Source organism: Ammodytes marinus, assembly GCF_949987685.1.
Source record: "Ammodytes marinus genome assembly, chromosome: 1".
NCBI classification, from domain to species: domain Eukaryota; kingdom Metazoa; phylum Chordata; class Actinopteri; order Uranoscopiformes; family Ammodytidae; genus Ammodytes; species Ammodytes marinus.
The window spans coordinates 11,326,354-11,352,244 of record NC_137230.1 but is presented as its reverse complement, the minus strand read 5'-3'; the positions used below and the strand labels follow the sequence as shown (position 1 = coordinate 11,352,244).

Below are 25,891 nucleotides of genomic sequence, written 5' to 3'. Positions count from 1 at the left end.
CTATAAGGGAACCGTGTCAGCTGGTGCCTCTGAACACCAGACATGTAGGCTAGCCTATCATCTCCCGTGGAGTAGTTGGATTGCAACAGAGCTCAGAGGAGCAGGGCGCATGCAGACCATCAGGCTGTGCATTCTTAGCCGGGGACTAATTTTTTCAGTCCCTCGACTTGGGTCTGGGTAAACAGCACCGCCCCGATGGTTGTTTGTTTTAAGTGTGGAACGATCCATCGTAGAGCGCCGGGCTCGATTGACACTGTCTGCTGATCTGCTACTGCGGATTGCTCAGAATAACAAGGCTGCTCGCTAATTCCCGTCTATCGGGGCTTTCGCCGAAACACCGAGAGAGTCGGGTCCTAAAAAAGCCAACAAGGCAGGCAAGAACGCCGCGCCGGCGGAGTCCGCACCCCAGTATGGCTTCAGGGGACCTTTACGAGGTAGGATACAAGCACGTCCAAGGAAAATGCTCTGTAATATTGACGATAAATGGAATTAGGAAGTAAAGGGGAGGGCGTCGCGTATGTGAAAAGCGCTGTCTACTAAGCCCTTTAACATGCGAAACTAACCCTTCACAAGCTTTTGCGAAGAGAACGTCGGTTAATTTATGCTCATACTTCGTGTCGCTTTTGATATACTTTCACATAATTGTTCACGAGTGTAGTGAATAGATAGGATGTGAATTACGGAGCTCAACTCCTCAGTCCGTCGCCGAGTTGAAAGTCGTGGTAAAGTGACAGCAGCGCTGAGCGGACGGACATGGTGAATAGCTCCTGACGGTGTGATGGTCCTGAAGGTGCGCAGAAATGCCAAAAGATATTTAGTCATCACAGCCTTCCCAGCAGTGTGACCGTTTCGCAGTCCGTTTGGCACGCAAGATGAGACACCAGTTTATTTTTATCGAGCGGTGTAAAGAACTCTGCGTAAGCTTCTTTCATGGTGGATGTGTACATTTGGGGAGAATTATGACTCCGACAGTGTTGGGCGTAAAAGTTGCCCAAACGGGTGACAGGAAGGTCACACTGCCCTCGCGCGCAACATCACTCCGGAACCGGTGCCAGAGTTTTCACGAAGCCTCGTTTCTACATCAGCTTTACTGAATCAGGCACTTTGCTGTCATCCGCCCACTGCCATGGTGCCATATCTGTCAGTTCATTGTGGGGACAGAGAGATCAGGGGTTTTGAGTACTATAAAGGACAAATAAACCATATCGCTTGACATAAGCGTAGCCTATTATTATTATTTTATTGTTTTTAAAGTGAGGTGCACTGTTAAACATGCCACAAAGTAAATGTCCATCTGATAACAAAGGTTTTGGGATCCTGTCATGAGTGTTCAAGTAGATAACAGTATCTGCACATAGCACTGACCAACAATATATAGAAGGACATCAGTATAGGACAAGAGACCCAAAAAGTTGGAGCAGTTGGTGATTTTCACACTGTTTTGTTTTTCGTTTGTTTGTTTTTGAAGTGAAGCCTGATGACTGTATTGTCTTTAAATCGCTTGTTATCCAAGAAACAAAGTGTAAATCAGAATATAACACAGGGGTGCCTAACATGCATCCATGGACTAAATCTGTCCATGTGAAAATATTACACACAAACAGGGATACATAGCCTATATATACACACACACACACCCCATTCCCCATTCAGTGCCAGTCTTATTCATTCACATTGTACAAGTTGGCTTTTAACTTCATACTTCTGCTTAATTAGTCCTCCCGTAATTGGGTAAAGCTTCATGCATTCACATACTTATGTTCTACGCTGTGTTCAAGTTCTATTGAATTAGCAGCTCAGTGGGAAAACCATTTTGCCTTGGCTTGCAACGTATAATTTGGAGTTGTGTGAATGTAGGTTATTTCCTTATGTCCACGTAGGAGTGGTGAGCAATATTGTGCTTTGGTTTTGAAGTTTCACTACTATATTGACAATGCTGTGTATTCCGCTCAGGCTGTTTGTTTGATGAGAAAAGAGTGTCTCACGTGGCAGCCTGTTGTGTTTGCTTGTGGTCACTGGATGTTGGTTTATTGTCTGTGGAAGGTCATTGGCTGGTTTTTGATCCGGTTACAAGTATTAATCTTGATTTATTACTCAGAAAATATTATTTATATTTCCGGCATGGCCCACACCTAAAGTCTCTGAATTGTTTCCCTGTATACATGACAACAGCTCTATGTGTGTCGGTTCTGTTTAGACTGGCCAATATTACAAAGCTTTACCAGAGTCTGCAGGTGCTGTAAGGGTTTTATCCTAAAAGCTGATAAACATAGGACATATGGATTGATCTGTATTGGTATTTATGTCTCTAGAAATTGGATCCCTAGGACTGTTTTGACAGTATAGGATTCAGTGATGTATGTCTCAACAGCTTCTTGTAGTATGCTTTTTTTCTTCTTCTTTTTTTAAAGATAAAACCGCCCAGCTCCAAACAGCATGAATGTGAAACTCGCATTCATACAGGAGAGATGCTCTCCTTTCCCACAAAGCTGAGAATAAGCCTGGATATTGTTCAATGAAGAAGAACATCTTGACACCACTCCTAGGTTTTCTAAAAGGACATTGTGAAGCTGGGGTTTTAGTCATTAGCCAACTTCAGAGCTCTCCAAGTAGAAATTCTATATGTTGGGAAGTGAAGGAGGTTGAGCCTTCATTTTGTAATGATCCGTCTGAATTCAATATTCAGTTCATATCTCAGAGGCTGTGCCTTGGGCTTCAGTGGGGGCATTCCTAAAATGCACTGTCACTCTGCTCTATTGCATGCTTTATCAACCTATCAGTAAACTAGGCCACCGTTCTCTTTCTTAGTGTAAAATGGAGTAAACTATGAGTTGTGTTGAACGGATGTAATGACAACAAACAACATGAGTAGTAATGGGTGGCAGCATTTTTTTCACATCAAAATTGTGGATAAAGGTCAGGGCTTACTGGCCACTTTGTAAATGCAATGAGGCCACAGAAGCATCCCAAATGAATGGCACAATGTTGACTCTACAACGTTGTTTAGGAATAAAAACAGCTAGGGGTCTGTTGCCTTTCAGAGATGCTCACTGCTAACCCTTTTTTCACTAAGCACATTCATCACTCAAACACAGAGCGACACATTTGAAGAACAAAATCATCTATAGAAAGCATTGTTTAAAAATGTGCACATCTGTTGCAAGAGAGACGTTGAGGTTGTATGTTTATTTGTTTAGGGCCACCATCTTACATCTACTCAAGGAACTTTATCATAAAGTGAATCTCATCGTCAAATCTGCCTGTAGCAAGAGATTTGTAGTGCTACCACTTTTGGGTTTCTGGCATTCTCCACAGGTGACTTGCTTCTGCTGCTTGTCTGTTCTTTTGAATCCGAAAAGAAGAGTGGAGGAGGGAGAGGGGTCACTCTGGGAGTCTCACATACATTCTCTCGAAGGAAGGCAAACAAAGATGCTAGTGGAAGAAACTGACTCTTTCAACTGAGCATAACATCTCTGATATAAACACTATTGTCCGATCTTGTAGCCTATCCCTTTCGAAACTATGTCAAGATATCTCACATAGCCGATACATTTTGCAGCCTATGGACAGTTTTGCGATTGCAATATAATAAATAAATTGTATTATAAGTCTATTTTCTTGGTTTTCAAGGGAAATACAGGAATTATTGATAGTTTTATAATATGTACATATTTCTCAATTTGAATCCAAAATATTAAGTAGCATTACAATTATATAAAAAATACAGCTTGTATGTACACTAGCCTACTGGATTCAAAATAACTTAATAGATTAAAAAAAAATCTCAAAAGTGAAGACCGTAGAGTGTAAGGTTGCTGTGTAAACCTTTCACCTATCGTTGCAACGATGCATGTCATGGCAGGGGATCAATTGAGGCATGACGGGCCTGGAATTAATTGTAATGACTAATAGTGATCTTGACTTTTTATTGAGTGGCAACAGCAGCACAGATTGAATTTATCCAGTAAAATATGTCAAAACCTGCTTGACGGATAGGCACATTTTTTACACTAACATCCATGGTTCCCAGATGATGAATCCTAATGACTTTGGTGATGCGAGTGCTGCCAACATAGGGGCTTTGTCACTACATTTGTCCTATTTTAGGACCCCTTCAGCAATCGGGCTACTCCTTCCCTGTAATCTGCTGTCTTGAAGTGAGTTACTCATATTTCTCAGTGAATGTGCAAGGCTGTGACTCTCCGGAACAAGTTAAATGAACTCTTTGGGCCAGATTTACTTGGAATATGTCCTTGCACAGATGTGCGCTATGGTCTCCTTTGAGTCTGCTACTTCAATCTGTGTGTATTCAGTGTCTGATTAACTAAGACAGAAGCACATTACTCGGTCAGCTTGTGGACTGCGTCTACTTCTCCCCTTCAAGACACACTCTGCGAGTGAAGGAGAGCTCGAAGGCAAAGGGTGATTTATATAAGCTCACTGAGCTCAAAAGCAGACATGATAACGTAGTGGGGGTGTGGTGTGTGGTTTGTCAGACATGTTAAAGACAGGTGTGTAATGTACACCTAATCCGTAATGACATCACTTTTGGGTTTGGTCACAGGTGCAAAGGAGCAAACTTCTTACCACACCTACTGTATAAATGATGTCAGAGTGCACACCCGTTTGGACATCTCTGACTGACCAGTGCATGTTCTTCTCCTGGTGTTTTGGGTAGGAGGATGCTGAAAAGGAGTGAGAATATGCCTTCCTCAACTCTCCCAGTTTAGCACTAAGTGTTACTAAACCTCGCTGGTCTGTATATAAAACGTGGCCCTCCACTTTCCTTCTCCTTCACTGTGCACGTGTCTGTGCTAGGCATGTTATGTGCTTAAGTGTGACATTGGTACCAGACAGTGTAAGTATTCAAATCTCCTGTATTCTTCAGTGGCACCCCTACAGCTTACCCATTCAAAGCTGTTAAGTCCTGTTATTGTGATCAACACAACAGAGTAAAAGATGAGCAGTTGTCATCGGAGATGCATTAAAACCTCTGGCTTATCAAACAATAGGCAATGTCACAATATACACACATTTTAACGTGTACCTTCATACAAACAAGCAAGCTTCTGATGGAATCTAGAACATAAAAAAACCATTCATGATAGGTTTGGATTTATAGGTGCAATGGGTTAATGGGAGTCTCATCGGCGTAGGTTTCCATTTATTGTGTAATGTCTGATACCATATTGATAAGTTATTAGCAGTTACTTACTTTCCCTCTAATAACTTAAATAGTGTCTGTATAAATGTAGTAACTATTATATAATATATTAAAATAAATAAATACCTCCAGTAAGTAAAATAATAATACATTTCCGGTGTTCAATAGATTTCCATCTTAGGTGTGTGTTTTCCTTATTAAGTAACTTCCTCCTTGTTTGTCTATGTTCTTTAAACAATCGCTCACCAAACAGCACAAGACACATAGCTCTTACATGAGCCTATAGTTGCAAAGTAGCAACCTGTTATTTTACTGTAGAAAGTTATAATGTATAGCAAAGGTAAGTATCAAGGCCCATCAACGCAGCATTGCAGTTCTACCACACACTTCATTTAACTGTGACCAGACTACAGATAATACCTTCACAGGAGAACATTTCTGACAATGAAATCTAGAAGCCACCTTGTTTCAGGCAGGAGATGCATATTTAGATTTTCATCATGATTCAAAATGCCCCATAATCCTTCACCCATCAGTACAACAGATTGTGCCCTGGAAGACATTCTGCAGCAAAACCTGAGCAGTAACTATTGATAGGGCCGTCCAATATAATTTTACTGTCTACATGCAAATGTAGCCTCTTTGTCTGTCCACAAAATACTTCCATTAGGCTGGCAGAGATGATGGTGATGTCAGGCCTTTGTCCATAATAGAAATGGGTACTGGACATTTTAGTATGAACATAAAGGAGAAGTCAAATTGAATTGATTTTGTGGTGTGGTCACCTCAACAAACCATAAAATATTATTGTCTCACAAAGTTCTTCTCTTGGTGAATGTGCTAGCAAAGGCTTACCCGTTTTCACATCCAACACACCTGGAGCAGCATTAGCATTTATATGGAGCTGTCTTTCTGGCCACCTGATGGCCACTCTCCTTTGAGCTCCTTTTTGCTATTCAATGACTCCTGAGGGAAATATTGGTCTCTTAAGCTGTAAAATGCTCCGATATTTGTACCAGCCAGTCTCTTAACTTTCCAGTCAGTTTAACTGAGTGAACCAAAACAGTGGTTGCTGGCAAGAGTGAGTTACGACATGGACATTATTTGCATTGTAAATATGTGTGTACAGAGCCGGCCCAAGCTTTCATGGGGCCCTAAGCGGAATTCGATCAGGGGCCCCCTCCAATGTTAGTGCTGGCCAAATTACTGACTTTTGTCGAAAGTCATTCACACACCCAGGGTTTTTTGCTATTGCCTCCAATGTCCAGCTGGGTGAAAATATTAGCCAACCGAGATCCCGACCCTCCTAGGGGGATCCGGGGGTATGCCCCCTGTGAGATTTGTATTACCTTTTTAAAATGAAATGCATGAATCTGGTGCACTTTGAGAGGAAAATTAAGAGGCTAAATCTGAGGAATTTTGTGTGAAAAAATAATTTGGAGACACTGGGTCTGATGAATTAGAAGCTATTGAAGAAAGACACATGGATTTTCCATAAAGATATTAATTTAGAATAAAATATTATGGAGGGTCCTCTGGGTTGGGCCTGGAGCTCATTTTCTTTTACGGGACATATTTCTCTGTAATATAATAAATGCATTTAAATGCAGTGAGAGGAACGAAGCAGAAGAAATATGTTGTCCAGCTATCTTTTTTTTCACAGACAAGGCTGAAATAGGCTATAGACTATACACAGTGCATGGGCAACTGAGGGCAGCCCCATTTCCAAATGTTTTAAATAAACTCAATACACAATGTATATGGACGTGATCAATTAACCTCGGATTACCTCCCAGATTAACTGATTCAATTATTAGGCTTAATCACTATCCAGACCAAAACGTTGTAACGTTGTATTCCTTTTTTCATGGATGATAACTACATTTGCATGATGTTGATATCAAACACACAAACTCAAAAAAAAAAAAAAAAAGAAAGAAAAGAAAAGGGGCGGTCGGGGGCCCTAAGCGACCGCTTAGTTTGCTTATGCCTCGGGCCGGCTCTGTGTGTGTACCACAAACTGTGGTATGTAAGGTGTAAACAGGTTGTAGCAATTCAAGAGGAAATGCACTTTTACATCAAGGACTTTGGGTTATCATATTAGCTGTTCACTTTTAAAAAATGGTAAAGCGTATATGTTACCTCTGGAGATGGTGTGAATTCTGTCTCACATTAAAGTTTCCTTGTTCAGTCTGATGTAAAGGCAACTAGGCTAAAGGCCTGCTGTAGACACAATCATTTTGATGATAGTACTGATTTTGAAGTGCAATAAAGCATGATTTTATAGATAATGCCGATGATAATTGCATTAGTCTCAATGTTGTCAGGTGTTTCAGTTGTACTGGTGGTTGTCAGTGTGGATTGTATATGGTAATTTCTCTGGTCTTGAGTTGTTCATCACTTTAGTCAATATGTGTGCTTTCACCATGGACTGTATAGTATTTACACTGTTGCAGCCCCAGCAGATACACAAGGCTTCTATTTTTGCCAGTTGCGGGAGCACAGCGAGTGAGACAAAAAGTCAGGCACCAAAACAACATCAAAACATCCTGTACATTTTCAGAATAAAACACTCCGTCGACCCCAGATTGTAATTCACATAGCGTAACTACATCAACAAAATGTCTTCATGTACGGGGCGGCCTGGAGTCAACGGGTCCAAGGTTTTAAGAGGCCGTTTAGAACAAGTTGAGTGGAAGCTCGTCACTCTCGAAAACCAGAAAATTATTTTGAACACCAACACATTCTTTTTACAAGGGCAATGTTAAACTAATAATAATAATTTTCCAACTCATGCTCATTACACTCTGTTTGGATTTGAATTAAGTTCATAAACTAAAATTATTTGCATTACTTTTGCTTCATTCATTGCTTCATTGTAAATGTGGACAAAAACTTTTGGGAAGTACAAAATAATAGAATTTAAACATGTGATCAAAAAGTTAGCGTTTGACAGCCCTTTTTTAAATGTAACCTTATTTTCTTTACATTTCATCCCCCTGTCCATGATAAAACAGCCTTTTTCTTGACCAAAAACAGATATTTTCCAAAATGGTTTCCAGAGTATAATGCTGGCTTGGTGTTTTAGTATGTACGGAGAAAAACTGACCTTTTGCAACACAATGTTGTAAGCTGCCCAGTGAGGGTGGGCTCTCAACCCGTCTGTGATCGTTCATTTTAAATGTCAATGCAGCCGAACACACAGGGCATCTGTTGTCATAATCTGCATTTATCTTCCGTCAAAGACTGTACACCCTTGGCAAAGTGTTTCCCTCCTGTTGTGTTGTCTTACCAAATGTTGGCTGTGATGCACAGGTTTGGTGTTTGCCAACTGAAAAATAATTTTGCAAAGGTCTCAATGAACATGACCTCGAAAGGCTAATGTGGACGAGAGTTCTTACACAAAAATAGACTGCTTAATTTAAACGTACAAACACGTGTTTCTGAACCTGTTTCTGGTTTGTGTAGGTTCTCCCCACACTTTCCCCCTTTTATTTCCTTTGCATGCATCTCTCTTCGCGATGCTGTTAAATGTGACATTGTTTGGGACTGTAAGAAACCAAATCGATCGTTCATCTCTGTGACATCCCTGCGGCTCACCCATCAAAGGGCTGTTTTCTTCTGTTAATGTGCGCGGTACATCTGAGAGCATGATGAGCAGTCATTACCGCAGCTGTACCAAAGCCTCAGAAAAAAAGCCTCCAACCATTTTCACATCAGTGTCATGGCCTAAAACCATGCCACTTCCAAATGTCCTTATAGGATTTGTTTGACACACTCTCACTAAAAGTTGTTCTTGTTTGCTTTGTTGTCAGGGTAACTGTAAGAAGCCGTGAAATCAGAAGTTTTAAATGCATGCCTGACGATGTTATTGCTTGTGAATTGTATAGCGCCAGTCATATGTCTGTCAGCATAAATGCATCCCCGCGTCACGCAGTTATACAGAGCCATGTGTATAAATATCCAACCCAGGCCAGAATATTAAACATCTGAGATGTATCAACAGGTGCAGGTGTTGATTTGTAGATTTTGAGACTGGGTGATGCAGACAGATTTTTACAGTGACGTTGTATTGCAGGACTGTTTTTTATGTGTGGTCTCATGTGTGGGTAAGTCAACGTTTTCTTACATATTTTTCACCAGAGATGTAAATCAGCAGGAGTCACACAATAGAGTAAAGATACCCAATAAAAAAAGTAAACAAGGTTTTCTTTAAAATAGGTATTTCCATTCTTCTTCAGAATATGAAAAGCTTATTGCCAAGAAATGTCCTCTGGCGACACTATCATAGTGCCCTATTTTTGTGTTATTAAGCACATAATTTATATAATTTAAGGAAGGACGAATTGGAGGAAGACAGAAAGAAATCTTAAGCATGACAACACATGTATTATCACTATTTACTTCACTGAAATGAAGATCTTAGGTTCTTCTTCTTCCTTTCGAATTTGCAAGGAAATTATGTAGTTTCTGTCACATTTGACATAGGGTTCATTCAGTTACTGCACATAATTCAGTGCCTGCATCAACAAGTTACAGTAACTGATGCGTTGTGGCCTTTGCTCGACTAACGTTATTGTACAATAGAAAGGCTTATTTAGTTTTGGATTGACCATGAAAAGCTGATGTTTAAGGTTCCTTCATAATAGCTGCCTGCAGTTCAACTCAGCTCCACTCTGGTCTCTTATCTTTCCTGTGCAGGGAATTAGCCCTTATCTAAAACTCCACATACTGTATGTGACAAAACGTACCCTTTTTTAAGATTTGACACCCCCTGGCAATGTCCTAAATTATAACTCCAAAATATACATCCATTATGTGTAAAATTGAAGGGTTTGTCCCCTGGGAAACATGAATGTACTTAGTCACTTTCATGGAAATCTGACCATTACGTCGTAATAATGTTTGTCCTGTGTACAATCTGAAACTTTTGTGCTGAAGGCCTCATTACAACAAAAAACAAGATGATTCATCCTCTGGGGTGCATGAATATTCGTAGCACATTTCAGTGGTGCAGCTGCCAAACTCACAATGCAACTGTGTATCCTATTGTGGGTGTACCATCAGGTACACCCACAATAGAATAAGCAAGCACTGCCACATGGCCGTAATATTCGGCAACATAAAATACAATGACAGGCCCTAGATCCAATAAGTCATATAAGACTTTCATAAGGCACACATGATAGTGCAGATGTAATGGGTATAGAGTTAAACGTTTATCTGAGGCATATCCATATACCGTTAATAGATTATAAGTGGATATACAGTTCTGAGCCTTCTGACAGTTTAACACAGACTTGCATGAGTCCTGCTTTGAGCTTTTTTGTGACAGTTTTAAAAGGGAAAAAAATAAGCTCAGTGTCTGTTACTTTAAAGCCACTACGAGTAACATGGCACGTTGGCGTCCCCTTTGGACAAAAGCGGTAGTATTTTTAAGACGCCCGCTGCCGCAAAGCTGTTTTCTAGCTCATGCCAGGCGTGCGAGTGTGAACTGAGAAGGGCACAATATAGTGCATGTCCGTGTGTTGAAAGTGTGCGGACTCTTTTCGGCTCCGTGAGAGTGGTTTTGACACTGCATCAACTAATGCCAGTCAGTGCTACACACACCTGATTGCAATGAGTTGATGCAGCAGCGTCACCTAACTACTCTCTCTCACGGAGCTGAAAGATTACGTGTCCTCACAGAAAGCGAATGAACGAGAGACGGCAGTTAGTATGGATCACGATGAGGTAATGTGTTTGTGTTGTTGATGTAAATAATGACTATTTCAGATAATGGTTATCTGATGATGGTGAAGCAAAGCAAACTTTGTGTTAGTACCAACCGCTCATTCATTTAGGAGTAAACACTGCAGTCTAGTTTCGCTCTCGTGAAATTGTATACACGTTGCTTGGCAACGCCCTCATCCCGCCCGTAGCCTATATCACTCTCCCTTTTAGCTTTTCTTCATTGCATTCTCTTTTTTTTCTTTGATGGTTCAGCCCCGTTATCAGTCATTATGACAACAAATAACTGTCTCAAACAAGGCTCCCGCTCCCCTTCCCTCACCTGGAGGGATAGGCTTCTCAAATCGCGTTGCAGCGCCACACTGAAATCTGCGACCAATACGGATATGTGACCATAGAGCCTGCACGAGCGAACCGAAAATCGGACTTGGTGTGCGACCAGACCAAAAGCAGTAATAAAAACTATATAAAAACATCTTTCTTTGCACTGATGGTCTCGTTTGCTGTTAAAGGTAATTTATGATTATCAGAGGAAACATGAGGCTGTTTAAAAGATATTTAAATGTTACTCGTAGCCGCTTTAGATGGACATCTAAACAATTATTTGTTTCATTGCGTTAGATGTTAAAGATTAAAGCCACTATTAATGAAAGTTCAAAAATTCAACATGATATCAGAAAAATACATTTTAATTTAGAAAACCTCTGCCAATCTATGAGTCTGTGCAGGAGCTAATGTTGAAAAAAAAAAGTATTAAACATGTAATAAACTGTTTATATACAGTATACTGTGTATATATACATACATATGTGTGTGTGTGTGGTTATTTTTTATTTTTATATTTTTTTATGTAATTAAAATACTGTGGCCCCCCTCTGTGTGCTGCCTTCAGGTGGAGCGGATCGTGGACAAGAGGCGGAACAAGAAGGGTAAGTGGGAGTACCTGATCAGGTGGAAAGGCTATGGAAGTAAGGAGGACACATGGGAGCCGGAGCACCATCTACTGCACTGCGAGGAATTCATCGACCAGTTCCACAGCTTGAAACTACACTCGCACAAACGGCCTAAAGTTCCAAAAAATCGCCAAGAGCCCCTCATCACCAGCCACCCGTCCGCTGCAGAAAACCCCAGAGCTCGGTCTGAGGTCCGGAAGAAGAAAAGGACTTGTGGGCCAGATGTTGGGGTTAGAGTAGGAGCTGTTCTAGGGATTGGAAGTGGAGGGTCACCACCCACTCAGAAGCAGAGGAAGGTGGGACCTGGGAAACATGCTTTAGGAGACCGGATTAGCAAAGCCATGACATACAAGGCACCTCCTCATGGGGGGCCTCACCTTGTTCCTCCATTGAGGGTTCCTCACAATGGACTCCAGAATGGAGAGATGGAGCCTCTCATCTACAGGACAGCAGCAAGGTCACATCGACTGGCCTTGGACAGAGAAGCTGGAGAACTGGGAGACATGGATACCACTGGACAGCAGTTCACCAGTGAGCTTGGTAAGACATTACGATACTGAATCAAATGAAAGATCAAGCTCGGCTGGGGGGGCAGATATTGATATCGTAACGTGATAGTTATGTTAACAATATACAATAGATAGCTGGATTTGTACCTGAAACACTTGGGTTCTGTTCTAGAAGTAAGAACACCTTATTCAAAGTTACATTAACATTCATGATAATGTAAATAACTACTGATCCAGCCTCATAACAAAACCTTATTCAACAGTATGTTTGAATACGGAATTCGATTATTTTCCTGTTTCATGATTGATGGCATGAATACAGTTTACTCTAGAAGTTGTTTTACTATAGAGACGTACTGACATGCGGCTCTTAAAGCTCCTGCTGTTGCTCTTTACTACACAAGCAGCTGATAACACCTTGGAATTTCACTCCTGGGTCACAGTCCAGGACCTGCACCATTGTAGTTAATTATTACTTACATTTCAAAATGTCATCTTGGCCTGTCTAACCAGAGCATAGTGTTTTTTTGTGTGTTTCTCTTTTAACCATTTTTGAATATCAACACATACACACCAGTGGAGGGTGTATTTATCTGATAGTTGCAAATGCTGGTGTCAGTTTTGGTTTAAGTCAATTATTCACACCAGAATATGAACATCAATATAGAAAATGTTTTCATTATCGTATCGATCCGATTCTCGCACCACGACTTAATTAGTGATCTTGAGACCTCATCCCAGAGCTTCGCTAGGTCAGAACATTACGCCGTCCAACCCCTACTGGCGCCTCTCTTTCTAATAGCTATTATGGATCCTTATCTCCTAATCCTCAAAACACTACCCCGCTCATCCCATTCAGCCCCCTCAAGCTCCACCCGTTAACCTGCTAAAATGGCAGCAAAGTGTGCAGGTTTATGCCATTTGAAAAAGATGACACAAACCTTACCCTCCAGACCCTTCGAATATACATATCTGTTGGATACGAATATTGTCAAATGAAGCAACATTAATTTATTTTAACATTCTTATTGACTAAGACTGCCTGGCAAAAGACAAACGCCTTTTGAGAGGAGAGGGGGTGGGTGCTGAAAAGGAGATCAAATGATGGTGTAAGTACAAACCGCATGAACACAGATCATCCAAACACTTTGAACACAGTAAAGGACAAGCAGGCACGCCTACACACATTTTCAGCACAGTTAAAAAGACAACTGCCTAAAACGTGTGCCAACACTATTCTAACCTGGGAAGTATTGCAATTTGGACAATAAAGTTATGTATCACAATTATGTCTCAAGGGAAAACAGGGCAATGTCAATGCATCCCCAGATCTCTGCAAGAAGAACAACAATGTAATTCCTAATCAGGCCATCTTTGTGTCATGGAGGTGTTCAGTTAGTATAGGTGCTCATATGTATTTAAGTCCTAGGAGACGGATATACCTGTCTTGTGCTCCCTCAGGCTCCCCTCTGGTCAATGGCAAGATGCACCTACACAGCTCAGCAAAGCGGAAGCTGACGGAGGAGAAAGGCTACGTGTTCGACAAGCGGCTCAGGTACAACGTGCGACAGAGCGAGAGCAACTGTCGATTCCGAGACATCGTGGTCAGGAAAGAGGAAGGCTTCACACACGTCCTGCTCTCAAGCCAAACCACGGACAACAACGCTCTTACACCTGAGGTGAGAACGGGAACGTGCACACACCTGCAGTGCATACACTTTGTTACTCATTTAATGAATATAACGAGTAACCATTTCTTAATTTAGTTTAAGCATGCCCATTTGTCTCTGTTCATGTGTTTGTGTTTCTCTGCTATGTGTGAAAACCTATGTTTTATTATCTAACTTTGCACCACAATTGACATGGAGCTCTGTCTGGGGGGAAAATAAATTAGAAAAGTTTCCTTATTAACTGCTGTTGAGATGCCCTACAGCTTTGCACTAACTTTCCAACCCTTCAGGGGAGCTTTTCAGGATACAACTTTAGGCAACTGTGGCTTAATTTGACAGAGCTGACAGGTGTGAATATGTTTAGCTACATGAATCCTGCATACCCAGAAAAAAAAGGTAAGGAAATTGCTCCTGGGCTCTGTCCTCAGTATTGACGCAGAGTTTCCTTAAAATTGCCCCGTGCCAGACAAGGTTTCTACATGTATAGTAATTAGGGGTACATGTAATCCCATGTTATGCCATCAGTTGTTATTGCAGCAAAATGTCAGCTGAAGCAGTGAGGAAATTATGCAGCGTGCTCACAGAGGAGAGCATTATGCAATTATTCTTCAAGAGAACTGGAGACACTAGAAGGGGCCAGATTTCCACTGCATGCGATGTCAGAATGACACTGACATCTCTGCCAGAGATTTCTGAGCTTACTTTCCAGTTTGGTCCAATTAGCATCGGATCTTTTGGTTTAGACAGGCTGTTTGCAAGATGGGAAAGTAATTGCTAACGTCAAGTTCAGTCAATTTAAAGAAATGAAAACGAACATCAAAACATAAGGTTTGTCTATCTTTATATTTTTTTAGATATGTAAAACCAGAAGCATCAACAAAATGTAATATTTAACATGCAAAAAAAAGTAGCCCAAACAATTTGTTCAGCAGCTGTTGAAATAAAATGGTTCATCATGCTTTTGTAATGACAGAATTTCATGATGACATGAAACCCAGAAGTTGATGCCCAACCTAAAACAACTGTTTTTGGTGAATTATTTATAAATTGCTGATTTACTAGCGCATTGAAGTCATGTACATAGGATACTATTTTTAGGAACGCTTTTGATTAGGTGTGAGGACACATCAGCTGAGACTTCTCACTTAGGGTGTGTAATCTATGTCAAGGTGTGTTGTGTTCACTGGCTTTTGACACGTCCTTTCACAGTCTCCTCATCAATTTCATCGATCTTCATGTCAATCGAATCCCCCCCCCAACCCCTTAAACAATCAACACGGGCAAATCTGTCTCAGTGATGGACAGGGACAAAAAATCTATCAAAGTCTTTCTTTCACAAAGTATTTCATTTTTACATTTGATCTAACATTATTTCTAGGTTGGAGTTATATGCTGCTTTACATGTGCCATTCTAAATTAATATTTAAAAAAATCACATTTTAATAATGCTGGAATGTGTCCATCTGCAAAACCGAATGCAGTTGTAAGTGTTATATGAAGCCTCTTGCATTGTGATGATCCACTTGAAGAATTGTCTGCCTTTAGCGAGTTGATTTGCTGCTCATTTCCACACTTCAATCAACACCAAGCTGCTTCATTTCAATTTCCTCTGGATGTTTTCCTGCTTTCACAGTTCAGTAGAGGCCCTCACCAACTGCTCTAATTAAAGGTGGAGTCAGCAATTCCGTAGAACGCTTGTCAACATTTATTTTTGTCAAAATCAGTGAATATTACTAATACTAATACTCACGATCTGCTACCTGTCCATACAGTGTGTGCTCTGAAAAAAAAACTGGTGTATGTAAAGAAAGGGTATGTAAACAAAGGGGGCCCACCGTGGCTAGCAGCATTCCAATTTACAGAGCCTAGGCCAGTGCTTCTCAAATGGTGGGGCGCGCCCCCCTGGGGGGGTGCCGTGAGTTGTCAGGGTGGGCGCTGATGGCCTTGACTTCCAACTGACCAAAAAAAAAAAGCGAGTGTGCTTGTGTATGGCGAAAAAAATTCTGTCCCCTAGGGGGGGCATGACAGAAAATAATTGAGAACCACTGGCCTAGGCTGTGTTTTAACGCTGGATTTGTTTTCTGTCAAAAAATATGACAACAAGCGTTCTCCAGAAATGCTGACTCCACCTAGCCTGGAAATCCAGACCCTGATATCTTGAACGATAGAAGGTCTGGCCACAATCAATAGTAATTCCCAACACAAGGGGCGGCTCCTACTTGTGCATTTCAAATGCCACTGCACGCAATTGGATAGCACTACAACCAATCAGAGCAATGAACAAGGTGACGTATTAAGACCCGTTCGTTTAGCGAACAGCAGGGTAACTGTTTAGATTAAACTTTTGCCGTGGTCGGTCGGCAAAACAGAACATTCCTCTTATTTGCTAATGGAAGATTTGAGTGCCGTCTTCTAAATCGCTAAGTGTCGAGGCCAAAGCCGTCTCAAACTCAAACAACATATCCGCAGCCATCTTTGATGTTTACTATCACGGCTTCGACGGCGTATGCACAGTACTGTCGTCATCCGGTTACGTCCGCCCCATGCATAGGGCTCTGGCCCGCCCATATCGGAACGAGCGATTTGATTGGTAGCTCAGGATTTCATGACATATTTAATGAGCTTCAATGGAGAGTGCCCAGACCAACAGGTGCAGCAAATTTAATTTGCCAGCGCCTAGTGGCAGGTCTGGAAATGCCAGGCTAGACTCCATCTTTAATTCCAGTCAACCCGTTTGCTTTTTGTCCCTTTGAATTTGGACTATTTTAAATAGTGTGACATTTTGTAACCTTCTGTACAGAATGTCACAGAAGTCCTGTCAGGCATAATTCATGAATTGCCTTTTTTTTTGTAACAGCAGTTTTTATTCTGTCAGAATGATTAACAGTTGTTGGAATTAGCCATAGATGCTTTTTACATTTTGATAAATGATGCCTTAATGTTATATTTGCTTACATGAAATGATATTGACCATGAGCATTTAAACTGGAAAGGCCAGTGTAGTGTGTTAACCATTTCAGTCTTGAGGTATTGTGAGTACACACCTATAAAACATTGTAAATACAAAATCACATTTTATAGAGTTCTTACCGGTCCAACAAGATAATGGTGAGTTTAGCCACAGATATTCCACGTATCACAATCATCCACTTCTGGCTCATAAATTAATCCAAACTGGATTCTCCTCCCCTCAGATTGTAGAATGCATCTTAGATCTTCCACAGAGGGTGGTTCTGACTGTGATACTTTGATACTACAGCAGCTTGCACTTCATAGGCACTGAAGTGGCCTAAACTGTGTGGAGCTGAGTGTGTGTGTGTGTGTGTGTGTGTGTGTGTGTGTGTGTGTGTGTGTGTGTGTGTGTGTGTGTGTGTGTGTGTGTGTGTGTGTGTGTGTGTGTGTGTGTGTGTGTGTGTGTGTGTGTGTGTGTGTGTGTGTGTGTGTGTGTGTGTGTGTGTGTGTGTGTGTGTGTGTGTGTACTTTCATGTGTGACAGTAAGCCCTGTAAGCTGTGGGCTTATCAAACAGGTCTGATAGCTCCTTCTCTGGCTCTCAGTACAGTATTTGAAGCTATACAGGAACAAGAGAGTCTGTGGGTGTGCACACTCAACGGCTTTGGCTAAGAAAATCTTCAGAATTATCCCTGCACATTTTGTATCCACAAACTCAGATGTTTGCTTTAATGTGAGATGGCCCGCCTAGCTTGTTACAGTCACCTTTCTGGCCTAACACACCTTATCTGTACATGTCAGAATACCTTCTTGAGCTGCTTATATCATATATAATATGCATGAGGATGGACCCATACGGGAGACTGTATCCTCTAAGACTGGTATTATAATCGGTTGAAACTAAGTAAAATAAGTTGAATTAACCTTGGGAATGGAAAGGAAGCAAGGGTTAAACTGGAATTGGGACCTGCTATTCTTTACCTTATCTACAAAAGACACACAGACAGACATCTCAGCATCAGGCTCAGGAAAAGAGGTGGAATGACAACGTATGACTGAATCAATAACCCTGAAAAGAGCTTGGGGATTGTGGAAGAGATACGCTGATCTTGCATTCTTAGCCGTTTTTTCTGATATATGACAATTTGATTATCAGGGATGGTTATTTGCCGTTTGACCTTCCATTGTCTACTCATTTTCGCAGAATATTTTAAGTGCTTGAGTATGGTCATAAAGCCAAGGTTGGTTATTTGATTTTCTTTTATTAGTTTTAAACAGTGCAATGTGTTTGAGGAAGGATCGGCACTTTGGGTCATTTAACAGATTGAACAATATTAAAAGAATCTATGAGATCTCAAAAATGAGATGTGAGGGAAATGGAAGGACAACATGCATGAATATTGAAATCACCAAGTATAAGCATCCTAAAATATCTGGGTATGGAAATAAATAAAAAATCAGAAGACTCAGCTAACATTACCGGGTTGTGTTGGCCTATAGATTTAAATCCAGGGTGATGGATTAGGGACAGTGACTAAGTAACTTAAAACTTCAAAGGATATGAAATGAACACAATTAACAGTCTGACACATAAGCCCTAACTAGCTAGACCAAGCCCTCTTCAAGATGGCTCAGGTATATAAACTTGTTGGGGAGAACGGGGGAATGTGAAATATCGGGAAATGTGAGACACCCCCTGTATCAAGGTAATGGAACACATTTTGGTCATGTGAGAATTATGTTTTCAAGCCCCTCTCATTTCCCCTTGGCCATGAAGGAGAGGACCTCATGGTGCTTTTGTAAGCATGTTTTTTTTTTTTTTTTAAGATTTTCTTTGGCATTTTTATGCTTTATTGATAGTGTAGAGACAGAGTTGAAATGGGGCAGAGAGGGGAGTGACATGCAGAGAACGACCGCAGGCTGGAATCGAACCCGGGTCCGCTGCTGGCCGAGGCCCATGGGGGGTACGCCCTACGCGGTGGGGTAAAGTGAGACAAATGCTGTTGGGTAAAGTGAGACAGTATCTGTGCCCTCTTTTTAATGAATCTATTTTATGTAAGGTATAGGAGACTAGTTTGAATAAGACAAAAGACAATGTGGGCCAGAATTGGGGTTGAATGGTTGAAGGGGTGTCAGCAAGGGCATGGTTTGGCAGGTATGTATGTGGGGGACAGAACAGTGACCTTTAACATCAATGGACTCTAATTAATAGATTTGTATTCAATGAATGATCCCAATAAAACAATTGCAGAAAAATATTAATCAAAGACTCAAAAGATGGAAAATGACAGGTGGGTCTAGTCCTGTGTTCTGAGTCCCAGGCTGTTCTAGCTTGTTCTGGTTGTCCTTTGCTCTGATCCCCAGACACTTTCTGGCTCTAAGGGTCCTTTGTTCTGACCTCCAGACTGTGTTTTAATCTAACTGGTTCTATCTGTCATTTGAATGTTAATTAAAACAACATTATGAATTTATGTTGTATTTGATCAGAGTTACTTTCTACTGTTTCGAGAAAAAAAAGCTCTTAATTGACCAAACACCATGATTCTGTTACCCTGCTGACATTAGTTCTGGAATATGTGGGTTTCAAGCTAGCTGTCAGGATTCTAACTGTTACAACATGTGTTGTTATGGTAGTTTCAGAGTGGAAAAAGTAAGTGGATCAGTTTACCCCCTTGATTTCTCTTGTCTATCTCAGTTTACCCCTAAACTGGGGAAGTGAGACACAAGACAACTTTTTTTAAAACAAAATTATCATATTTTCACTGCCCTTCATCCTGAATAAATTATGATAATGTCCATTGCTAGGAAACATCCTAAATTAGTGGGAAATGCGTAAATTCGATGGATAAATCATTTTAGCTCAATTATAGGGGAGCAAATGTAAAACGTGTCTCACTTTACCCCATTCTCCCCTACTATTTTCAGGGGGACCTGGCCTCAATCAAAGGAACAGTGTCCTCAGGGGATAGCCATGTCTCAGTTATCGTAAATAAGTTGAGATCAGAGAGACGATACAACAGTTCATGATAAAGGACTTATCACCAATAGATCTCAGAATTCAAGAAGCCCAAAATTGTAAGGCCTCAGAGGAGGGAAGTGAAAACGGGGAAAACAGCAGATAGGATGTCACTGGTTTTTATTTCCACTTTTTGGATATGATGTGTGGACTGGAGACTTTGTGCCCAATGACGGTCTGTATTAGGACAATTCCCAGTGAAATAATTCATTAACGAAGAGATCAGCGGGGAGAGACAGTGAGGGGAACAGTACTCTGAGGTTGTGTAGGCTGAGGTGGCGATGGAGATAGCTACAAAGCCATACCGACTGGCTGGATAGCTGTAGGCTAGTATGGATTTTGTCCCTCTTAAGAAAGAAGGAACTAATTTAAAACGGTTGATAAAACAAGTTGACAGCTCCGGGGAAGCAATGAGTGGCTACATTTGAAGAAATCTCCATCTTTTAACTAAGATTCACACTTTCCCACATTTGCTATCTTTATATATTTTCCTTGCTTCATTTTTGTTTAATATTATAGTTTATATTTGGTCAAATATGCGTCTCTGTTAGACTTAACCATGTTTGCGATTGGCCATATGCTGCAAACACAACCCTGTATACATGAACATGCTCATTGCTACATTGGGTAAGTCTCGTTAGGCTTAACGAGTTGATAAACAGCATTGTGAAACCGCTTATCCCGCTTATGTAGAGCATTTTATTAAATTTCACTGTCACTTGAGTTTAATTATCACCATTGCATGTACACTACTTTTCATTGAATATCACATAATTCAATTTGCATGGGTGCATTTCATATACATGCAAAAATTACAGTTGTGTGACTGTGTCTGTCAGGGATGCAAATATCTCTCTTAACTGCCCTCCAGAGCAAACTATAGTAGTGAGTGTCTGCTCTATAGGGAGCAGTGAATCAGTAAGCGAGGGAGTCGGGGTTGGTCATAGAACGAGAAAAATATAAGCCATTTTCTTTGCCCTACAGAAAAATGCAAGTGCACAATATCAATCGGCATCAGGAAACTGGGAAGAACTGATTTTAACAAACACAACAAAAAAAGATTGATTGTCTTAGACCAAACCCATTTCTGAGGAGCTGATGCAAGTCTCTTTGTTGTGGATGCCTGCTTTGTTTCAATGTCCTCAAGGCCTCGGCTTACTGAACATGAAAGTCACTTTGACTGTTCCCTTCTTCCTCTCTGCTTCTCAGACTGGTACCAACATCTGACCATCTCTGATTCTTATATCTGGGCAGGATTTGAATTTGACTTGCGAGAATAACATCACACACACACACACAAACACACACATTATCACATCCAGTTGAAACTGGGAGCAGATTACATCCTTGGAAAAGGCATAGAGAATTTACAATAATCAGATTAAAATGCAGCAACAGAGTATGCAGATTGACTGCAGACAGTGACAGCAACAGCGGCTGCTGCTGGGCTCTCATACAACTTCTTATCAGATCGGTTGTCTGACAATGGAGGCTTGCTCCATTCTTCACCACATGAGACAAAGGCCAAACACTTGTCTGTTGATGCTGAATGATGCACTGCTGATATTAACTAGCAGGAGGACACTCACTTTTTCTTCACAGACGGCTTGATCGCTCCTATTTGTTTGGGTATCATAAGTGAAGGGCTGACCATTGATTGATATTTTTCACTATTCATTTGACTATTTCCTATGAAGAAATAAAAAGGAAACCCCATTTGATTCATTATAATTCATCTAGCAGTGTGCATGCACAACTTTTTCTTGCAATCTTATTGGCCAGTGGGAGTAGCTACTATTAATATACAATGAGTGTAGGTAGGCATGCCGACAACAAGGAAACCAAATCATGTAAACATTGTACCTGCAGTTTGCCACTACTCAGAATGCTAACCAGCTAGATGTCAGCACCACAATCTCACTTACCTATAAATAGTCTATATGAACATTATAATCTTGAAAATTTAAAACAAACATAGTTCTACGATTTGATGAAATATCAGCATCTCCACTGTGGTGATTACATATCCTTTAGACAATTTCAGTTGATGTCCGTGGGGAACTTGCAGTTACCACAAAGCAGCTGATTTCCTTAATTGCATTAATTATGAATTGCGCTATTCTAAATGCACTTTTCCTGTCAACGTTGTGTTATTCTTGCAGTCCGAGTGTTTTTCATAATTTCTGAGTCCGTCTGTCTGTCCATCTGTCTCTCTGTCAAAAGATCATTCTGACAACCCGAGTGGATGTCAAGCCTTACTCTTTTTTCATCAAAAACTTTCTTCATGTGTAAGATCTGTATACAATGTAACCCACATCTCCCCCTCTTTCTCTTCAGATCATGAAGGAAGTGTGTCGAGCCCTGGCCAATGCAGCTGCTGATGACAGCAAGTTGTTATTGCTCAGCTCCGTGGGGAGCGTTTTCTGCAGCGGCCTGGAGCCGTCGTACCTGATAGGACGTCTGTCCACTGACCGCAGGAAAGAGAGCAGCCGCATCGCAGACGCCGTACGGTAATGAGGAATCTGTCTCGCGTAAACACTGACTCTCTTATCACTGTCCTTTTAGACTTGACAGAGTTGGTACTGATCTGTGACCCACTCTCCTCCCCCCCTTAGGGACTTTGTGTTGGCATTCATCCACTTCAAGAAACCCATTGTGGTGGCAATAAACGGGCCTGCCCTGGGCTTAGGGGCTTCCATCCTGCCCCTGTGTGATGTGGTGTGGGCCAGCGAGAGGGCCTGGTTCCAAACTCCGTGTGCAGCCCTCCACCTCACCCCCTCTGGGTGCTCCTCGTACACCTTCCCCCAGATCCTGGGCGTAGCTCTGGTGGGTCCCAGGAATATCTAAAGCTTTTGGCAAATTCAACTAAAGCTCTGATTTGATTTCCTCTAACGCTAGAAACACCAAGTGTACCTAAATCAAACATTTGGATACAATGACGTGTTGAAATCATTCTGTCCCCCAATGGCAGGCCAACGAGATGCTGTTTTGCGGCAGAAAACTCACAGCACAGGAGGCGTGCAGTCGAGGTCTGGTGTCACAGGTCTTCTGGCCGACCACATTTAACCAAGAAGTGATGCTGCGTGTGAAGGAAATGGCTTTGTGCAATGCAATGGTAGGTCCACGATCTAGACAACACAGTGGGCAAAGTGTTCTCTTGAATATAACCAAGTGACCCTCTGCCCTTTCTGTGTGTGTGTGTGTGTGTTTATAAGGTTTTAGAAGAATCCAAATGCCTGGTGAGGAGTATCCTCATGTCGGTCCTGGAGGAAGTGAATGAGAAAGAGTGTCAGATGCTGAAGCAGCTGTGGTGTTCAACCAAAGGACTAGAGGCCCTCTTCAGTTACCTGCACAACAAGGCTTATGAGAAGTGATCATCCACACCCAGAAAGTGTGGGTCAAAGGTTATCAACGGAGGGACGTCCAGGGTGATAACGCTACAGTCTCAACCTCTTTTGAGGCTTTTTGTTTCCATCCAACCAATTCGTCCATGATCATCCTTTATGGGGCAACTTCACTTTGATTATAACTGTCCAGGTGTTTATTTTCTCTAGGAGTCAAAGAGCAAAGGGCAAAAGGTGCATTGCTTAAATCAACACTGGTTCTCCAGGGAGGTACAGATTGTTTCTGTACATATAGAAATACGCAAGACTTTTATGTTTATTATGAAATCAATCAGTGCCTGATGGCACATGATAAATTGACAATAATATATATTAATATATATTTATTTCAAGAGAGTTCAAGAGTTGCTTTCTGTATTTTTTATTTTTTTGGCGTCGCTTGTCATTTTGAGTGAAAGTTTAAACCAAAGTGACATGAGGAGTCTGTTTCTTGCTCCTTACATGCATATAACAGCATCTTGTCTTTACAGTTTATCATTATCACATTCACCAACGCTTCCGTTACATGAAATCAAGATCAATGCTCATGTCCTAATGAGAGCATCTGGGGATGATAAGTACATGAAATATTGTTTTCATACCAACAAAATCCATCAGTCCTGTCATGTTCACCTGCAACAAAAAGTTTAATTCAACTTTTATTTATACAAATGAAGCCTCGTTGAGGTCTGGATTCTTGTTTTAAATTAAATCTAAATCAGAAAAATATGTGGAATTGGAAGACCACACTGAAAGACTGTAAGTTTGAAATGTGTCCGTTCTTAATCAAATGGCATTTTGGTGTATAGGTCACACAATGACTGTGATATCAAATTAATTGGCAGCACATATGACAGGTAAGGATTAGCAGTGGGCATTATCTCATTTGGTTTGTGCTAGGTGTAGTAGGCTTACACACAGTACTGTGGTGGTCCATATGTAGAACATGACTTCCAGTTATCAAGGCAGATAGTTATTGAATGAAATGTGCGATCGTGTCGATATCACCAAACTGTTCCGTCTTAATTAGCGCACACAAAAGAGATGATAACTGCTTGGTCCTTAAGTACTCACATTGTGACTACATTAATCGTCTGTGATAAATATTGTTGAAATGCAACAGTCGTGTAGCTGGAGTCCACGGTGTCCTTATCTGCATGTGGTGTTTCAACTTTTTTCAAGATTTTTTTTATATTGCAATCTATTTTGTTTTACCCACAAAAATAAAGTAGGCCTGTGAAATTTGTTTTATAAAAACTCTGAAGATATTTGTCAATTGTTTTGCAGTTGTACACATGCAGTACAGAATTGTAGATAATGTAGACTGTTTTGTGTAACTAATTGCATGTAATATACTGTACATAATGTGTTTCCTGTTTCTCCTCAATACCTTGTATTTGGGGGTATGTTTTGTACCAACATTGTAATTATTGTTAGAAATGGTGCAGTTTATTTTTGTATTTATTTGTTAACTGTTTGGATGTGCAGTGCCATGTTGTTTGTGTCCTTTGCTCCCCCTCTGTCTCCCTTAATCACCCTTTCTAAATCACCCCATACATGGAAGGTCAGGAAAGCAGGTCATTTATAAATGTATGATTTTCAAAACCAAAAAATGTAAACACAAGGCTATATTTCCACTTGAATGTTTACCTTTCCAGTTGACATTATCAGATTGAGTATTTTTGTTGTACATTATCAAAGGCATGTCAGATCATTTAATATATACAACATTGTGTTTTCCTGAGCTTTATAAGTATGAAATGATAAATAAAATGACCTTTATTGTACATCAGATTTGTCCATTTCAAGCGTATAAGAGTGTGTCAAAGCTCCATGAGGTTGTTTAAAGGATTTTCAGTCATCGGTTTTACATGTGGCCTACGGCACTTGATTAATGGTTTGATGAAGCATGTTTTTAAATTAAAATGAAAAAACCCAAGCAACATATTTAACAAAAAAAATAATTAGTTGTTGCATATCAGTGCATATGAATTTAACCAGTCATCCTTACAGGCAATGTACAATCAGCCACAGACCAGTGATTTAGCTAGAACAATCAAAATTGCTTTGTTTTTTTTTAAAGGCGGTTTGGGACCAAAACATGCTTTTAGGCTTTATTAATCAGTCAGAAGTTGTTGAGATTTTGCACCCCTTGTCTGCTGGGGAATAACTTTCAGATATTTTGGCTTTGGGGTGAGGAGAAGTGAGAGGGACATGTGTAAGGAGACTACTGTACTGTGCAACATCACTGAATGCAAATCACTCAGGTCCACCAAGCGTTACTCAAAACTGATTCCTCCCAGGACAGGGGGAATTTATTCATTTTAATTTGTGAAATATTAGGAATTCTTTTCAGCGTGTCAATGGAGCGAGAGAGAAAATGCACCATTACTTTCCAAAAAACCTATTTTAAACTCACCTTAGGATATTTTTGAAGTGTGTGCGAAAATATTTAAAGGAAATCAGTCATGACAACAAAACATATATAATAATATTTGCTCCTTAATCCTTAATTT

The 25,891-nt window shown here is 40.7% G+C and overlaps 1 protein-coding gene across 1 annotated transcript; it reads left to right on the top strand.

Moving 5' to 3' along the window:
• Positions 1-324: 324 nt before the first annotated feature.
• LOC307248385 (chromodomain Y-like protein 2) lies at positions 325-25,162 on the top strand. Its single transcript, XM_080024784.1, has 7 exons — positions 325-434; positions 11,787-12,387; positions 13,818-14,035; positions 22,330-22,502; positions 22,608-22,818; positions 22,964-23,107; positions 23,208-25,162. Exons 1-7 carry the CDS (start codon positions 411-413, stop codon positions 23,364-23,366), a joined length of 1,530 nt encoding a protein of 509 aa, XP_079880910.1. The 5' UTR covers positions 325-410; the 3' UTR covers positions 23,367-25,162.
• Positions 25,163-25,891: the final 729 nt, after the last annotated feature.

Bases quoted from the DNA above. Each gene is read 5' to 3' on its own strand.
- LOC307248385 (XM_080024784.1), top strand. From the start codon at position 411: ATGGCTTCAGGGGACCTTTACGAG. The intron at 435-11,786 runs GTAGGATACAAG...TGCTGCCTTCAG, and splicing joins CTTCAGGGGACCTTTACGAG to GTGGAGCGGATCGTGGACAA. The intron at 23,108-23,207 runs GTAGGTCCACGA...TGTGTTTATAAG, and splicing joins TGGCTTTGTGCAATGCAATG to GTTTTAGAAGAATCCAAATG.